At 43.2% G+C, this 19488-nt stretch overlaps 1 protein-coding gene across 1 annotated transcript in view; it reads left to right on the top strand.

Moving 5' to 3' along the window:
• Window positions 1–17952, top strand: part of LOC110506139 (solute carrier family 12 member 1) — a 58988-nt gene extending 41036 nt beyond the window's left edge. Inside the window, exons 11-26 of the mRNA XM_090222710.1 lie at window positions 108–215; window positions 510–633; window positions 800–901; window positions 1239–1394; window positions 1626–1725; window positions 1939–2050; window positions 2132–2272; window positions 4693–4799; window positions 7743–7825; window positions 11426–11551; window positions 11866–11994; window positions 13539–13650; window positions 13921–14007; window positions 14501–14636; window positions 15148–15215; window positions 15580–17952. Of these exons, the coding sequence (XP_090078836.1) occupies window positions 108–215; window positions 510–633; window positions 800–901; window positions 1239–1394; window positions 1626–1725; window positions 1939–2050; window positions 2132–2272; window positions 4693–4799; window positions 7743–7825; window positions 11426–11551; window positions 11866–11994; window positions 13539–13650; window positions 13921–14007; window positions 14501–14636; window positions 15148–15215; window positions 15580–15715 (1827 nt within the window). The 3' untranslated portion in view covers window positions 15716–17952. The remainder of the gene's footprint in view (window positions 1–107; window positions 216–509; window positions 634–799; window positions 902–1238; window positions 1395–1625; window positions 1726–1938; window positions 2051–2131; window positions 2273–4692; window positions 4800–7742; window positions 7826–11425; window positions 11552–11865; window positions 11995–13538; window positions 13651–13920; window positions 14008–14500; window positions 14637–15147; window positions 15216–15579) is intronic.
• The last annotated feature ends 1536 nt before the right edge of the window (window positions 17953–19488 follow it).

The following is a 19488-nucleotide window of genomic DNA, read 5'->3' as shown; positions in this document are numbered from 1 at the left end:
AATCAAACAACACAGTTACACATTCAGTACAACAACACAACAAAATAACCAGACACACACACACAGTCCAGTGAAACTAAACAGCCCCTGTGTCTCCTCCTCCCCAGGTGATGACCATGGTGTCAGGGTTCGGTCCTCTCATCACAGCAGGAACCTTCTCTGCCACCCTCTCCTCCGCCCTCGCCTCCCTCGTCAGCGCACCCAAAGTCTTCCAGGTCAGTCACACTACTACTGTCTATCACCTGTCTGCTCACTTGATCCTCATTCATCAGCTCTGAGGGTTCCAGGTACTACTACAAGGTCTATGATGAGTGAAACAGAGCCCCTCTCTTTTTCATGTTCCTTCTAGCCAGATGACAACAATTGTCAAACTATGTTACAATCAGCTAACTCCCACTCCTCCCCCCTCTACCTCTCTCTCTTCCTCCTCCTCCACCTCTTCATCCACCCTTCTCTTCCTGCTCCTCCTCACCTTCTCGCCCCCCTCTTCCTCTTCTTCCTCCTCTCAGGCTCTGTGTAAAGACAACATCTACACTGCACTGAAGTTCTTCGCCAAGGGACACGGCAAGAACAACGAGCCAATCAGAGGCTACGTTCTGACTTTCATCATCGCTGTCGCCTTCATAATCATCGGTGAGTGAGGTCACTACACACATTTAAGATAAACCACAGTCGCCAATTAGTTTAATATTGGTAATGTCACAAACAACTCAAATGAATCTCTGTTGTGTGTGTCTCTCTCTGTGTTTGTGTGTGTGTCTCTCTCTCTCTCTGTGTGTGTGTGTGTGTGTGTGTGTAGCCGATCTGAACGTCATTGCGCCCATCATCTCCAACTTCTTCCTGGCATCGTACGCCCTCATCAACTTCTCCTGCTTCCACGCTTCATACGCTAAGTCACCAGGTACTCTCTCTAACTCTCTCTCTCCCTCTCTCTCTCTTTAGCTCTCTCTAACTCTCTCTCTCTCTAACTCTCTCTCTCTCTCTAACTCTCTCCCTCTCTCTCTCTAACTCTCTCTCTCTCTAACTCTCTCTCTCTCTCTCTCTAACTCTCTCTCTCTCTAACTCTCTCTCTCTCTCTCTTTAGCTCTCTCTCTCTCTCTCTCTCTCTCTCTCTTTAGCTCTCTCTCTCTTTAACTCTCTCTCTCTCTCTTTTTAGCTCTCTCTCTCTTTAACTCTCTCTCTCTCTCTCTCTCTAACTTTCTAACTGTTGTCTCCTGTGATCTCTCCCCCCTGTGTAGGCTGGAGGCCAGCGTACAGGTACTACAACATGTGGTTGTCTCTGTTTGGAGCGGTGCTCTGCTGTGGTGTGATGTTTGTCATCAACTGGTGGGCTGCTCTCCTCACCTACGCAATCGAGATCTTCCTATATGTCTACGTCACTGTCAAGAAGCCAAGTGAGACACAGACATTGATTTGCATCAAGCTGACATTAGAATACATATGAACCAGTCACACACAAAGAACCAGTATACATTACCACATGGGAAGCCTGGGCTGGCCAAAAGTAATACTATGATAAAGGAATGAGTACATAGGGATGACATAAGATGTACATAGCTACTACAAATGACATACGTAGCATCTCTAAGTTCAGTGTTACCATCAGTGTGTTCTGTTGTCCTCAGATGTGAACTGGGGCTCGTCCACTCAGGCCGTGACGTTTGTCAGCGCGGTCAACAACGCTCTGTCACTGACCGGAGTAGAGGACCATGTTAAGAACTTCAGGTAAGAGCCAACAGAAGCCTCTCTGGTATTGGTATTACACATCTTACTATGCTGTTGGATGGCGAGTGGAGGAAAACCTACTCTGTTCATGGTTAGAGGTGAAATTAAAAGAAGGGGACTGGTACAATACTGCTCTGCATTCTAACCTGAAAGTGTAGAATGTTAAGAAGACTAATGTGATTTAGATAACTGACTGTTATCCCCCCTCCTCAGACCTCAGTGTATGGTGCTGACAGGAGCACCTAAGAACAGACCGGCACTCCTGGACCTGGCTCATTGTTTCACTAAGAACTACGGACTCTGTCTCACATGTGAAGTCTTTGTGGTAAGAGTTCTTCATCCTTCAATTCCTCCTTCACACACAGCGCTATGAGATAATATAATATCCCCTCCTATCTCTCCCCAGGGCCCCAGAACAGAGACATTGACAGATGTGAACGCTGGAATGGAGAAGAACCAGATGTGGCTGAATAAGAAGAAGAGAAAAGCCTTCTATGCTGCAGTGGCCTGTGACTCCTTCAGACAGGGAACTGAGAACCTCATGCAGGTACACCTCCACGTCTACTACCTGGACCTCTAATAGATACACATACTCTGTGGTAGTTATTGACTGCTGCAGGAACCTACACATGGATTCATCATTTATAATAGATACACACACACACACACACACTTTGATAGGAAGGCTTTCTATACTACTTTTATTATTGCCTCTTACATGAGTACAATGAATCAATTCATGGAGATATCAAGCCTAATGGTTCATCCTTAATAGTCTATTGACACATGTATATCAATCTAAGCAACATTATTAAGAAATCCCTATCAAAATCCATCAGTTTAAGCTAGAGATGAGTTTCTGCATGGGCTGTATCTCAATCCACCGCAGGCCTGTCACCCTTCCACATCTGTGGTGGAAGGTGGCCGAGCTACAGCGGTGTTTGTCAGACCATGAGACATCCCCAAAATCGGTCTTCTCATGAAAAAGTCTGTAGGGTCCGAAGAGCCTACAAACTATGGAAAAGGGAGACTCTCACAAACACGATGGTGTTCTCAGTTTTGCTCTATGACTCCCACATGTGTTACGGGACTCGTCTGAAGGTAACCCATACCCTCGTCTGAAGGTAACCCATACAAATGGATAGAAGCATGGAGTTAAATATGTGTCCAAAAAATTAGAATATTTCTAATATATCCTAGATATAGGACAGACAATTCAAAACCTTATTCCTTAGGATTTTTTTTTTTTTTTTTTTTTTGCCATTTATAAATGTGTTATTCAATGCGTTTTTATGGGCTATAGTAGTAAACGCCAAATTCAATATTTTACCTGATCATGTTTAACTTCTACTTTGAGGTTAAAACTGTTTTCTATATAATATGACTATTCAACTGTTACCATGACAACACCATGTCATGGTTCAAAGTTAACTAGACTAGAGGACGGGTTAGGTTGGTTTTCTAACATTTTGGGATGAAAGTTACTTCATTTTCACATGTAAGCCTCAACAGGCTATGCTAGCTGAGATGAGTGCTAAAGCATAAGAAACAAGAGCAGCGTAGCATGGTAGCAGCAGCGTAGCAGAGCTGAGCAGCGTACAGCAGCGTAGCAGCAGCAGCGTAGCAGAGCTGAGCAGCGTACAGCAGCGTAGCAGCGTAGTCCAGTCTTGACTAGTTTTACACAGCATTTCTACCTCCCTTCAGTCCAGCCTAGCTCAGCCCAGACAGAACTGGTGTCTTAGTTAATGAGGTAGGAAGAGGAGAAGATAGAGTTATGGTCCATTTATGGTTGTCTTTATCACATTGGAACGGAGATAAGACTGTGTAGCGTGGTGTGGGTGGTCAAGAGGAGTGCTAGCTTTAAAGAGAAGCCAGATTAAACAGAACTATAGTCATCAGTGATTAACACAATGGTGAATGAGATCCTGCAGACAAATACAGTGCCTTCAGAAAATATTCAGACCCCTTGACTATTTCTATATTTTGTTAAGTTACAGCCTTATTCTAAAATGGATTAAATTATTTTTCCCCCTCGTCAATCTAGACACAATACCCAATAATGACATAGCAAAACAGGTTTTTAGAAATGTTTGCTAATTTATTTAAAATAAACTGAAATATTACATTTGGATAAGTAAATGTAATATTTACTCAGTACTTTGTTGAAGCACCTTTGGCAGCGATTACAGCATCGAGTCTTCTTGGGTATGACGCTACAAGCTTGGCACATCTGTATTAGGGGAGTTTCTCCCATTCTTCTATGCAGATCCTCTCAAACTCTGTCAGGTTGGATGGGGAGCGTTGCTGCACAGCTATTTTCACATCTCTCCAGAGATGTTCAATTGGGTTCAAGTCCGGGCTCTGGCTGGGCCACTCAAGGACATTCAGAGACTTGTCTCGAAGCCATTCCTGCATTGTTTTGGCTGTGTGCTTAGGGTCTTTTTCCTATTGGAAGGTGAACCTTCACCACAGTCTGAGGTCCTGAGGGCTCTGGAGCATTATTTATTTAATCAATTTTAGAATAAGGCTGTAATGTAACAAAATGTGGAAAAAGTTGAGGGTTCGGAATAATTTCCGAAGGCAGTGTACCTCTTCAGAGATCAGGGAGGTTAATTAATCAGGCTGTGAAAGAACTTTATAGTATTGTTTACTAGGCTATTCTCAACTTCTGTGTTTTGGAATGTACTTTTCATTAATAAAATACTATTTTTGCTGGAAAGTCTTGCGGTCTTGGAGTCAAATACATATCATGTCAAATACTTCCAAACGCGACCTTGATTTAAGTTGACCAGCATGCAGGGTTGGTGAAGTTTGCAGTTTGGAGATGATTCCATTGGTTTTATTGTACCAGGCAGGAAAACTATAAGTCTTTTCCATGTTTTTGTCCCAGGTCTGCTTGAATGCAGGTAGTGTAAGTCTTTCAAGATCAGCCTGTGTGTTATAACCTGTTGTCATTCTCTGTCCTAGGCATCAGGTCTGGGTCGTCTGAAACCCAACATTCTGATGATGGGCTTCAAGAAGGACTGGAGGACAGCAGACACAGCCGGCGTACAGAGCTATGTAGGAGTACTGCAGTAAGTCACACTCATACACTGAGTGGAACACCTGCTCTTTCCATGACAGACTGACCAGCTGATTCCAGGTGAAAGCTATGATCTCTTATTGATGTCACCTTTTAAATCCACTTCAATCAGTGACGATGAAGAGGAGGAGACGGGTTAATGAAGGATTTTTAAGCATTGAGACAATTGAGACATGGATTGTATATGTGTGGCATTCAGAGGGAGAATGGGTGAGAACGTGCTTTTACGTGCCTTTAAACAGAGTATGGTGGTAGGTGCCAGCTGCACTGGTTTGTGTCAAGAACTGCAATGCTGCTGGGTTTTTACAGTTTTTTTCGATTGCTAAACGACAGTGGGCACAACTGGAGTCACATGTGCAAAACTCTAAATACAGTCTGCACTACCAACAGTCACCTGAGCTAAACAGTTCACATCACCTGCAAAACTCATTCCAAGCAACACAACTCTTAACACATGGCTCAAAACACGCTCAGTGCAGCCAAACACTATGCACAACCCTCACTGAGATAACACACACTGTCACTCAGAACACACTGAGAGTAAAAACACTAGCATCAAACACCAATACAGAAAATACAAACTTTTCATCTTTACAGTTTGAACAATTTCAGTGACTTCATACAAAGTAATATTTTCTTCAAAGAAAAGTGACATTCTTTCACATGATTTATTACATTTTTTAGAACATAACAATTCTTTAAGGTAAATGAAAATTAGCAGTTTGCTTCCATAGTCTGTAGTAATTTACGGAATTACAGTAATGAGAAAGAAAAGGTAGAAACTAAAAGTACATACTGTAATTCGAACAAATAATTGAGGGGCTAATCCTGCCTCTCTCTAGCATCAGACCACAGGTTTTCTTCAACATCACATTGCCATGCACCTGGGGAAGAACCTTCTGGAGTGCCTTATCCATCCCTGGTAGTCCTCTGGACTCGTGTCCTCACATCCGGCACGCATGGCTTCCAAAAGAGACATTTGGTCATGTGGGTGGTGACCAAACACTTTCCACCTCCAGGCAGAGAAAAACTCCTCTATTGGGTTGAGGAAGGGTGAATATGCAGGCAGGTACAAAACCATAAATCTGTGATGTGCTGCAAACCAATCTGTGACAGCTGCAGAGTGGTGAAAAGCAACGTTATCGCAAACTATGACAAAAACTTGGGGGTTTCTTACTGGCTCCCCCTATTCTGCTGGCACTAGCTGAGCATAGAGCTGTTCTAGGAAAGCTATAAGCCTTTCTGTGTTGTATGGGCCAATGAGTGGTGTGTTGAGAAGCAAACCATCATTGGCCATTGCAGCACACATGGTGATATTTCCCCCCCCTTTGGCCTGGAACCTCCACAGTGGCCCTTTGACCTATAACATTCCTTCCTCTGCGCCGTGTTTTGGCAAGGTTAAATCCAGCTTCATCGATAAATACAAATGAATGTGGTCTTTCCAGTGCTTCCACCTCCATTACTCTCTGAAAAACAGTAAGTGCACAGTTTTACTGTAGAAATGCTAGTGTTTTTTTTTACTGTAAATATTTTGTATAGCTGTGTACGTAACCTCAGACGTCTTACCTGGACATATTGGTATCTTTGCTCTTTTACCCGTTCACTGTTTCTCTCGAACGGTACAGTGTATAACTGTTTCATTGTAACTTGGTGTTTCTTTAAGACTCAAGCAATAGTTGTTGTGCTGACAGAATTAACATTTTCAAATATATCATTATCAGCCAGCACTCTATCTTGAATCTCCCGCAGTTTTATTGCATTGTTGACAACAACCATGTCAACAATAGCATTTTCCTGCGCATCTGAAAATATTTTTCCTCTTCCACCTGTTGGGGGCAGCCTATGGGTCCTGTTATAAAATAATATATTTTACAGTCAAACTTACTGTAATATATATCTGTGTAAATATTCTATAATTGCAATACAAAATAGATTCCTGTAATGTTTTCATTTACTGTAAGGATGTAACTCTCACCTGTTTGCATGATGGAAAATTCGCATTACAGATGCCACTGTGGATCTTTGCAGATTGGGTTGCACCCTCAACCCTGCCTCTCTCAATGAGAGACCATGGTTCACGACATGGTCTATAAGTGTAGCCCTTATTTCATCTGAAATAACAGCACTTTGTCTTCTTTGTCTTCCTCCACGCATCCGCCCTCTCCCTGCCACCCTTCTCCCTCCACGAACCCATCTTCCTTGTTCCATTTCCAAAATGAGTCTTTCTGAGCTCTACCTATATATACTGTAATATGTGTGTGTGTTCACTAACAAGTCTAAAACAAGACACCTGCTTAGCCTTTCAGCTGAAATTGCAATCAGCAGTGTTTGAAAGGCACAAGGCTGAAATCTATTCCGTTTTGAATGTGTGGTTCACAGTTTTGACAGCAGTGTGTTAGCATTTGAACAAAGTGCTGTAAATCCACAGTGTTGTGCAGGTTGTGGTTAAAGTCATGGGATAAGTGTGTAGAGTTTTGAAAACTGTGTTCAAGCAATGAAAAACGAACTAGTATTTGGTCCACATGAACTGCTGCTGTGCAGACTGTAGTTAGAGTTTTGCACATGAGACTCCAGTTGTGTCCACTGTCGTTTAGCAATCGAAAAAAACTGTAACACTCAACAGTTTCCCATGTGTATCAAGAATGGTCCACCAACCAAAGGACATCCAGACAACTTGACACAACTGTGGGAAGCATTGGAGTCGACATGGGCCACCATCCATGTGGAACGCTTTCCACACCTTGCAGAGTCCATGCCCCGATGAATTGAGGCTGTTCTGAGGGGAAAGTGGGGAGGGGGGTGCAACTCAATGTTAGGAAGGTGTTCCTAATGTTTGGTATACTCAGTGTACACACACACACACACAAAATAAGCAAGATAAGTGCTAACTGTGTGTTATTAAAGTGTATGTTCTGTGCCGGGTGTGTGTTTTTAGCGATGCATTTGACTTTGAGTACGGAACCGTGGTACTAAGGATGAACCAGGGACTGGACATCTCACACATCATAAAGGCTCAGGGTGAGTACACACACACACACACACGCATGCATGCATGCATACACACACACACACACACACACACACACACACACACACACACACACACACACACACACACACACACACACACACACACACACACACACACACACACACACACACACACACACACACACACACACACACACACACACACACACACACACCAATGTATAAAACAGAAGCAGTCAGAATACTCCAGCCTCGGGGCCTGTGATGTAAATAGAGCTGTTGTATAGATATAGTACTGGTTAAAGTACACCCACTTTGTCAGAAAAACACCACAAGTCATCTCCTCATGGTTTGTTGTGTGGCTGTTTCCATATAACAACCCCAATCATACAATGACTATTGATAACATTGACAACATTGATCGAGTTGATAAGGAGAGCTCTTTGGTCCATAGATCAGAGGCAGTAGATGAAGGTCACATCTAATCAGCTCCTAGCAATAACATCTACTGAATAAACTGTTACCAACAGAGCCACTGCAGGGCTATGGGCCCTAGTCAGAAGTAGTGCACTATATAGGCAATAGAGTGCAATTTGAGACACTCCCCAGGAGTCATAGATGCACTAATCTAGTAGTTACTCCTGTCCTGGAGAGATACAGGGTTTGCTGGCTTTAGTTCCAGCCCAGCACTAACACACCTTATTCAACCACTCCAGGGCTCGAGAATTAGTAGATTAGTTGATGGATGTGTTAGTGCAGGGTTAAATCAAATTTATTTGTCACATACACATGGTTAGCAGATGTTAATGCGAGTGTAGCGAAATGCTTGGTTAGAACAAACATGTAGGCTACCAAGTGGCGCAGCGGTCTAAGGCACTGCATCTCAGTGCTTGAGGCGTCATTACAGACACCCGGGATCAAATCCAGGCTGTATCACAACCGGCCGTGATTGGGATTCCATTAGGGCGGCGCACAATTGGCCCAGCATTATCTGGGTTTTGCCGGTGTAGGCCATCATTATAAATAAGAATTTGTTCTTAACTGACTTGCCTAGTTAAATAAAGGTTAAATTAATTCTAATTATATTATATATATTTTTGAAACTCTGTGGTGGTCCCCCAGGAGAGGTTTGAGACACAGTGGTCTAATGTGATGGGTTGTATTCACTAGGGACAACCCAGGAGAGGTTTGAGACACAGTGGTCTAATGTGATGGGTTGTATTCACTAGGGACAACCCAGGAGAGGTTTGAGACACAGTGGTCTAATGTGATGGGTCGTATTCACTAGGGACAACCCAGGAGAGGTTTGAGACACAGTGGTCTAATGTGATGGGTCGTATTCACTAGGGACAACCCAGGAGAGGTTTGAGACACAGTGGTCTAATGTGATGGGTTGTATTCACTAGGGACAACCCAGGAGAGGTTTGAGACACAGTGGTCCAATGTGATGGGTTGTATTCACTAGGGACAACCCAGGAGAGGTTTGAGACACAGTGGTCTAATGTGATGGGTTGTATTCACTAGCGACAACCCAGGAGAGGTTTGAGACACAGTGGTCTAATGTGATTGGTCGTATTCACTAGGGACAACCCAGGAGAGGTTTGAGACACAGTGGTCTAATGTGATGGGTTGTATTCACTAGGGACAACCCAGGAGAGGTTTGAGACACAGTGGTCTAATGTGATGGGTCATATTCACTAGGGACAACCCAGGAGAGGTTTGAGACACAGTGGTCTAATGTGATGGGTCGTATTCACTAGGGACAACCCAGGAGAGGTTTGAGACACAGTGGTCTAATGTGATGGGTCGTATTCACTAGGGACAACCCAGGAGAGGTTTGAGACACAGTGGTCTAATGTGATGGGTTGTATTCACTAGCGACAACCCAGGAGAGGTTTGAGACACAGTGGTCTAATGTGATGGGTCGTATTCACTAGGGACAACCCAGGAGAGGTTTGAGACACAGTGGTCTAATGTGATGGGTCGTATTCACTAGCGACAACCCAGGAGAGGTTTGAGACACAGTGGTCTAATGTGATGGGTCGTATTCACTAGGGACAACCCAGGAGAGGTTTGAGACACAGTGGTCTAATGTGATGGGTCATATTCACTAGGGACAACCCAGGAGAGGTTTGAGACACAGTGGTCTAATGTGATGGGTCATATTCACTAGGGACAACCCAGGAGAGGTTTGAGACACAGTGGTCTAATGTGATGGGTCATATTCACTAGGGACAACCCAGGAGAGGTTTGAGACACAGTGGTCTAATGTGATGGGTCATATTCACTAGGGACAACCCAGGAGAGGTTTGAGACACAGTGGTCTAATGTGATGGGTCATATTCACTAGGGACAACCCAGTAGAGGTTTGAGACACAGTGGTCTAATGTGATGGGTCGTATTCACTTGGGACAACCCAGGAGAGATTTGAGACACAGTGGTCTAATGTGATGGGTCGTATTCACTAGGGACAACCCAGGAGAGGTTTGAGACACAGTGGTCTAATGTGATGGGTCGTATTCACTAGGGACAACCCAGGAGAGGTTTGAGACACAGTGGTCTAATGTGATGGGTTGTATTCACTAGGGACAACCCAGGAGAGGTTTGAGACACAGTGGTCTAATGTGATGGGTTGTATTCACTAGGGACAACCCAGGAGAGGTTTGAGACACAGTGGTCTAATGTGATGGGTTGTATTCACTAGGGACAACCCAGGAGAGGTTTGAGACACAGTGGTCTAATGTGATGGGTCGTATTCACTAGGGCCAACCCAGGAGAGGTTTGAGACACAGTGGTCTAATGTGATGGGTCGTATTCACTAGGGACATCCCAGGAGAGGTTTGAGACACAGTGGTCTAATGTGATGGGTCGTATTCACTAGGGACAACCCAGGAGAGGTTTGAGACACAGTGGTCTAATGTGATTGGTCGTATTCACTAGGGACAACCCAGGAGAGGTTTGAGACAGAGTGGTCTAATGTGATGGGTTGTATTCACTAGGGACAACCCAGGAGAGGTTTGAGACACAGTGGTCTAATGTGATGGGTCATATTCACTAGGGACAACCCAGGAGAGGTTTGAGACACAGTGGTCTAATGTGATGGGTTGTATTCACTAGGGACAACCCAGGAGAGGTTTGAGACAGAGTGGTCTAATGTGATGGGTCGTATTCACTAGGGACATCCCAGGAGAGGTTTGAGACACAGTGGTCTAATGTGATGGGTCGTATTCACTAGGGACATCCCAGGAGAGGTTTGAGACACAGTGGTCTAATGTGATGGGTCGTATTCACTAGGGACAACCCAGGAGAGGTTTGAGACACAGTGGTCTAATGTGATGGGTTGTATTCACTAGGGACAACCCAGGAGAGGTTTGAGACACAGTGGTCTAATGTGATGGGTTGTATTCACTAGGGACAACCCAGGAGAGGTTTGAGACACAGTGGTCTAATGTGATGGGTTGTATTCACTAGGGACAACCCAGGGGGAAATGGACTGAAACAGGGAGGGACGAGCTAAACTTCATTTTGGTTTTCCATCGCAAAACGTTTTGCTATGGCTACGATGTACACTAATGATGTAATGATGAGTAGAACCCTGTTGTAACGTGTCTCTCTACCGCCCCCCAGAGGAGATGGAGAGAGAAGCCCAGGAGCAGAAGGATCTGGAGAAAGAAGAGCTGGCTGAGGAGAATAAGGGGAAATCCATCTTCAGGAAGTCACGGAACTTATCTACACAAGGCCTCACTTCCAGAGGTACCAGATCACTCACTCACTCACTCACTCACTCACTCACTCACTCACTCACTCACTCACTCACTCACTCACTCACACACTCACACACACACACACACACACACACACACACACACACACACACACACACACACACACACACACACACACCAACCTTGGGGAAAAAGAGAGGGGAAGAGATAAGAGACATACAGAGAGAGAGGCACAGAGAGAGATGAATGATCATAGGAACTGAGCATACTTGGTCGTAAATGCCTATTACTGTATTATTAAACACATTACTAATGTGTTCTCTTTTCTTTTCTCTCCCCCAGCATCAGTGACGACCCCCCAGTCTCCCCAGGTAGTGGTAGTGAATGAAAGGCTGGTGTCCAACAGCACTCAGTTCCAGAGGAAACAGGGCAAAGGAACCATCGATGTCTGGTGGATGTTTGATGACGGAGGTAGGCGACCTCTCTTTACACATCACACAACGGTGACACATTATAGACCACAGCATGTCTATATCACTCTCTTCATTATAGACCACAGCATGTCTATATCACTCTCTTCATTATAGACCCCAGCATGTCTATATCACTCTCCAACATTATAGACCACAGCATGTCTATATCACTCTCTTCACTATAGACCACAGCATGTCTATATCACTCTCTTCATTATAGACCACAACATGTCTATATCACTCTCTTCATTATAGACCCCAGCATGTCTATATCACTCTCTTCACTATAGACCACAGCATGTCTATATCACTCTCTTCACTATAGACCACAGCATGTCTATATCACTCTCTTCCTTATAGACCACAGCATGTCTATATCACTCTTCATTATAGACCACAGCATGTCTATATCACTCTCTTCATTATAGACCACAGCATGTCTATGTCACTCTCTTCATTATAGACCACAGCATGTCTATATCACTCTCTTCATTATAGACCACAGCATGTCTATATCACTCTTCATTATAGACCACAGCATGTCTATATCACTCTCTTCACTATAGACCACAGCATGTCTATATCACTCTCTTCATTATAGACCACAGCATGTCTATGTCACTCTCTTCATTATAGACCACAACATGGCTATATCACTCTTCATTATAGACCAAAGCATGTCTATATCACTCTCTTCACTATAGACCACATCATGTCTATATCACTCTCTTCATTATAGACCCCAGCATGTCTATATCACTCTTCATTATAGACCCCAGCAGGTCTATATCACTCTTCATTATAGACCCCAGCAGGTCTATATCACTCTTCATTATAGACCACAGCATGTCTATAAGTCTCTCTTCATTATAGACCACAGCATGTCTATATCATACTCTTCACTATAGACCACAGCATGGCTATATCCCTCTCTTCATTATAGACCACAGCATGTCTATAAGTCTCTCTTCATTATAGACCACAGCATGTCTATATCACTCTCTTCATTATAGACCACAGAATGTGTATATCACTCTCTTCATTATAGACCACAGCATGTCGATATCACTCTCCAACATTATAGACCACAGCATGTCTATATCACTCTCTTCATTATAGACCACAGCATGTCTATATCACTCTCTTCATTATAGACCCCATCATGTCTTTAAGTCTCTCTTCATTATAGACCACAGCATGTCTATATCACTCTCTTCATTATAGACCACAGCATGGCTATATCACTCTCTTCATTATAGACCACAGCATGTCTATATCATACTCTTCACTATAGACCACAGCATGGCTATATCCCTCTCTTCATTATAGACCACAGCATGTCTAAGTCTCTCTTCATTATAGACCACAGAATGTCTATATCACTCTCTTCATTATAGACCACAGCATGTCTATATCACTCTCTTCACTATAGACCACAACATCTTCACATAATAGGCTTATAGATTGAAATAGCTACCTACCTTCCTCCCTCACGCTCTCTCTTTCTCTGCCTGTATCTCTGTCTGTGTGTCTGTGTGTCAGGTCTAACCCTACTGCTGCCCTACATCCTGACAACCCGTAAGAAGTTCAAAGACTGCAAGATGAGGATCTTCATCGCTGGCCAGCCGGGACGTGTCGAGCAGGACAGGCATGAGTACGTATAATCAATTTCAATAATTTATGAATAGAGGAAGATAATACAGTCTAATCATCAACAACCACTAGCCTGGTCCCAGATCTGTTTGTACTTGTCACTAATCCTTTTCTGCCATGGTCATGCCACACATTACAATTCCATAAGGAGTTGGCAAGAGAGTAGAAACAGACTGGCTAAACAAGCACATCTTTGGAAATAAGACCTGTTATATCGCAGCTCATAGCAGTGGTGATCAGTGTGTGCCTCTGTGTGTGTCTGTGTTTATAGGATGAAGTCTCTGCTGGAGAAGTTCAGGATCAAATATGCAGACATCCACGTCATCGACGACATCACCCAAAACCCCAACTCTAACAGGTAATATAAACACACACACACACACACACACACACACACACACACACACACACACACACACACACACACACACACACACAACCTTGGGGAGATGTGACTGCTCACACACACACACTGTCGCTCAAATGCTGTGGTGGGAGAGATTCCAGACATTCTGTACTGTAGCCATGAGGTCACTCTCAGCTGACCAACCACACGTCAGGGATGTGATCAGCAGTCAGCCGAAAGCAACACCAGTCAGGAAATGGATAAAGGCTCTATTATAGTGAGATAGTTAATGACCATATAAAACAGACGCAGAACTTTGTCTCATTCAGTATTTACACAAGAAAAGACAACTCAGCTTCAAACTGCTCCATCTCTGGTGTCAGAGTAGTCGATTTCATTCTGTGCCAAGATGAATGATAACATGCACAGGTAAAATATAAAGTCATAGGATCAATGAATAATACCTGATTAACCCAGCTAACTGCTGTCTGTGTTCGTCCCCCAGCTGGAAGATGTTTGAGGACATGATTGAGCCGTTCCGTCTTCACGAGGGGTCAAAGAGCACCACTCTGGCCGAGGCTCTGAGGAAAGACAACCCCTGGAAGATCTCTGACGCCGAGCTGGACACCTTCGAGGAAAAGGTGGAGTCTAGAGACAGACCAGTGACTGCTCACCATAGAGACTTGTAGAGCCAGAACACTGCACAGTGCTCACCACAGAGACCAATAACTTCTACTGATTAACAACCACATACTGTGCTCATTGCAGTACAACATGAATGAACATGCTCAACCAGTGCTTGAGTTGGGCAGCTCACCGGGGCTGAGTACCAGCACCTCAAATGTTCCATTGCTTGAGCTCCTTTTCCCCTTATAGAATATTAGCTCCAAAGTATTGTGGAACTCCTGCACCTAAATATAAACAGTCCCTGCACCCAAAATGAGTACCGGAACCTTTTTCAGTCCAAGTCAAGCACTGTGCTCAACTCTATCTTCTTGTAGTAGAATGTAATGTATTCATCTGGACAATAGAATCCAACAGTCCCATGATGCAGTAGCAACAGAAGTAGACAGCTGTGTTTTCACTGAAGCCTTACATGGTTGTCATACCAACCATGTGGCCCACCACCACTTTGTGTCCTCTCTCCTCCAGACCAACCTCCAGGTCAGGCTGAATGAACTACTGCAGGAGAACTCCCGAGCTGCCAACCTCATCATAGTGTAAGTACAATATACTGTAGAGTTTTTCCTGGTCAGGTCACCATGTGTTCAGGAAAAACTCTAGGCCCTAATTATAAGAGACACCAACAAGAGCCATTTCATCATCTATCAATCTCTCTGTAAAAAATACATAAATATGATAGTCCAATGCGTCACAAAACTATGAAGCTACCTGAGGTATATAACAATAATAACAACAATAATAATCATTTGGTTGGTGCTTATATCTGTCCTGTTTCAACTATGTATTAGACGCATGTGTGAAATCCCCCTGAGACACCCACGGCCATATAGTGGTGACCCTGCTGCTAATAGCCAACTGTTTAGATAACTTAGGTTTAATGCTGTACTTCCCTCTTTGCAGGAGTATGCCCATCGCCCGTCTAGGCTCAGTCTCTGACCACCTCTACATGGCCTGGTTGGACATCCTCACCAAGAACCTCCCTCCCACCATGTTGATCAGAGGCAACCACAAGAGCGTCCTCACCTTCTACTCATAGACCGACCCTCTCAGCAGTCACTAGATGGCCACAAGGGACAACCAAGGCACTTTCATCAATATCCAGGAGTTAGTTGCTATCAGTTTAAATGAAAAGGTGATGGTTAGAGATAAGGTTATGGGAAAGGTTAAAGGTTAGAAAGTGAGGCTCTTCCGTCTTGTCTAGCATGACCAAATAGTGATGACACAACACAGACATATGGACTCAGGGATATATGGGCACAAGGACCGGACACTGCCTGGGATGGGTCAATTACACTGCCTGGGATGGGTCAATTACACTGCCAATGCCTATGCTGCCCCCCGTTGGAATTGTACATGTGGTGCATAATTAGGGGTCCAAACCCTGAATCGGGCCAGAAAACTCGTATTATTATATATATTAGTCATGTAACAGATGCTCTTATCCAGAGCAACTTACAGTTAGTGTTCTTGTTAAGGATATTATTATTCTGACATATTATTATTATTATTCCAATTTTAAGAGAGCTATAGTGCTTAAATAGTTCGACCTATAGAGACCAAACTTGGAGGGATGGTGTAAATTGGTGACCCAATACATCTGGTAAATCTTTGGTATTTGACACAGAGTGGGACTGGGATGTTAGATAACAGACTGGTCCCAGGCTAGTTGGAGCCCCCTGCTGGCTATGCATCTCAACACGGTATACTTTTTCCTTAAATGTGCACTTGTCCACTACCCAGATAGTGGTCCTCTGTAGCACAGTTGGTAGAGCATGGTGCTTGCAATGCCAGGATAGTGGGTTTGATATCTGGGACCATTCATATGTAAAACATTTTTGGCAAGCATGACAGTAAGTTTCTTTAGATATAAGTGTCTGATAAATGGCATAAATGATATTATTCTATATTATGAGATTAGTCTAAGAGCAAAAGATTGAGTCAAGACCAGAACCTGTAGTTCATACATACAGACTCCTCCATAGTTCTCAACCCTGAGGCCGGCATGGGCTAGTCCCTTCGTCTTGTACATGCCAACCCATGGCGGCCCAGGTTCAAATCCCACCACTGCTGCTTTCAGATAGACATCCCTAGACACTGAGTTGGTGTTGTGGCTAAATTTGATGACTTAAATAAGGGCAAAATATTTGAGGAAGAGTCAAAAGGCTTGGGCCCAGGTCATTGCTGCTTGCAGCTAGCCTATATGTATAATTCTTCTTTTGGGGGAACAACAGATGATACACACTGTACACAAAACATTAAGAACACCTGCTCTTTCCATGACATAGACTGACCAGGTGAAAGCTATGATCCCTTATTGATGTCACTTGTTAAATCCACTTCGATCAGTATAGATGAATGGGAGGAGACAGGTTAAAGAAGGATTTTTAAGCCTTGTGACAATTGAGACATGTATTGTGCATGTGTGCCATTCAGAGGGTGATTGGACAAGACAAAAGATTTAAGTGTCTTTGAACATGGTATGGTAGTAGGTGCCTTTGAACATGGTATGGTAGTAGGTGTCAGGTGCACCAGTTTGTGTCAAGAACTGTAATGCTGTTGGGTTTTTCACACTCAACAGTTTCCCGTGTGTATCAAGAAAGGTCCACCACCCAAAGGACATCCAGCCAACTTGACACAACTGTGGAAAACATTGGAGTCAACATGGGCCAGCATTCCTGTGGAACGCTAATTGAGGCTGTTCTGCGAGCAACTCAAGGTGTCCTTAATGTTTTGTACACTGTGTATGTAGGCTAGTATACACAAATATGATGGTGTTCTAGGAAATGAACATTATAGCAAACAAATGACCTATGCAAAAAGTGATCAATAAATAAATTAAAAAAGATATATATATATATTCAAATGCTACTAGTGGCGTTGATAACTTGATTTAAAAAAAATAAGATTAGTTTGATATCCATTGAAAAATACTGTATACTACTTTGTATAGATGTGTATATTCCACACAAGTAGCTACTAGTTGAGTGTCTCGGGAAATAATGAAGGGATCACTTACTACCTTAATGCACACGCACGCACACACACACACACACACACACACACACACACACACACACACTGTGATGAAAATCTATCAAACAGAACAGGAAAATGTAAATCAACTTATGTGCTGTATATTTTCAATATAGAAATGCTTGATTTATTTCTGTGTTTTAACCATTGTCTTTTATAAGACTCAGTCCTTATCATATTTAACTGTCATATTTTAATTAATGTATTATGAAGAAGGAATAAAATGTTGAGTTACTCTTATTTTTCCTCATAATTTGTGTCCATCAAGACGGTCAGACACATTACATTAGAAGTCAATAGGTTGGTTACATTATTCTCAAATGTAGAAATGTAGAACATAATGCAGAATAATACAATAGTTGGGTACGCCAACCTTTCTTGTGTTCAGTCCTTGGTTATTGGCAATGATTTATATATACACTTGATGACAGATAGGGGGCGCTGTGTTGAAGCCACTGAACCTCCATCTTGGCACGCCAACACGGTAGTAAAAAATATTTGGGATTTATTCATGTCTACATTTATTTTTGCCACATTTAGAATATTATAGACACCTTAATGCATACTTTTAAATTATATTATGTGAGCCAAACATAAAAAAATATATACAAATATTTTCCTTATAGTATATGTTTGAGATTACTAACGATAGTGTCCCCATTACAAAGAAATCATACTTAAATACATGTCATTTTGTCCTTGAAACATTCAATTGAAATACTGTAGAAATCCATGAATTCCTATGGAGCAGTGTTTCAGTCCTCCAGTACCCCCCAACAGTACATATTTTTGTTATGGCCCCCTGGACAAGTACACCTGATTCTACCACTCAACTAATCATCAAGACCTTGACACATTGAATCAGATGCTTTTGTCCAGGGCTACAACAGAAATGTGTGCTGTTGGCGGTGTACGAGGACCAGAGTTGAGAAACACTGCTGTGGAGGGAGGACTGCGCCTACTGGGTAATGACAATATGGCCGACCAGTGGCTTCAAAGCCTCTTAATGGCCAATTCATAGCATCAGCAATCCAGAGTTTATATATATCATTGGTTATTAGCCCCAAGCTACAAGTCTTCCATTACACAACAGAGGGAGCTACCTGGCCTGGCCTGGGACAGACACACATGGGGGGTAAAAGACAATTTATGCTTGATGTGTGATGCAATTGCGGAGCCTCCAGAGGCATGCAGAGGCCAAATTGAGCTCTGCACTGCATTGTGCCTCCCAAATGATGTAACAATGCAGGGCTCTGTATAGCTCTGCATTGACATGATTGGTTGATGGTAGGTGAGGGCGGGAGGTCCTGTATAAATACACACTCACTTCCTTGACAACTTCCTTCACAACAGCTCTGCGCTGCTCCATGAAGCGCATATGGCAGAGACCATATCACCGTAAATGCTGCAGGCCAATGCAGACATCAGATTGACCATGCAATGCATTTTAGGAGGAGAATGATGCACACATCACTCCAGCTAGCTACCATTAGTTATTGTTACCAGGGCCACAAACAAACCATGCATGACGTGATAAAGTAGCATCTAGCTATTTGGCAAAAAAGATGATCTATCGCCTCTTCCTCTCTGGTTATAAGGTCTGTTAGTGGGTTATCCTGTGCCTTCAGAAAGTAATCATACCCGTGACTTATTCCATTTTGTTGTGTTACAGCCTGAATTCAAAATAGATTAAATAAAACTAATTCTCACCCATCTACACACAATACCCCATAATTACAAAGTGAAAACATGTTTTTAGAATTTTTTGAAAATGTC

This window comes from Oncorhynchus mykiss, chromosome 26, assembly GCF_057628025.1.
Source record: "Oncorhynchus mykiss isolate SJ-2025 chromosome 26, ASM5762802v1, whole genome shotgun sequence".
NCBI classification, from domain to species: domain Eukaryota; kingdom Metazoa; phylum Chordata; class Actinopteri; order Salmoniformes; family Salmonidae; genus Oncorhynchus; species Oncorhynchus mykiss.
Note: the sequence above shows the minus strand (reverse complement) of the source record. Positions and strands in the feature narration are given on the sequence as shown.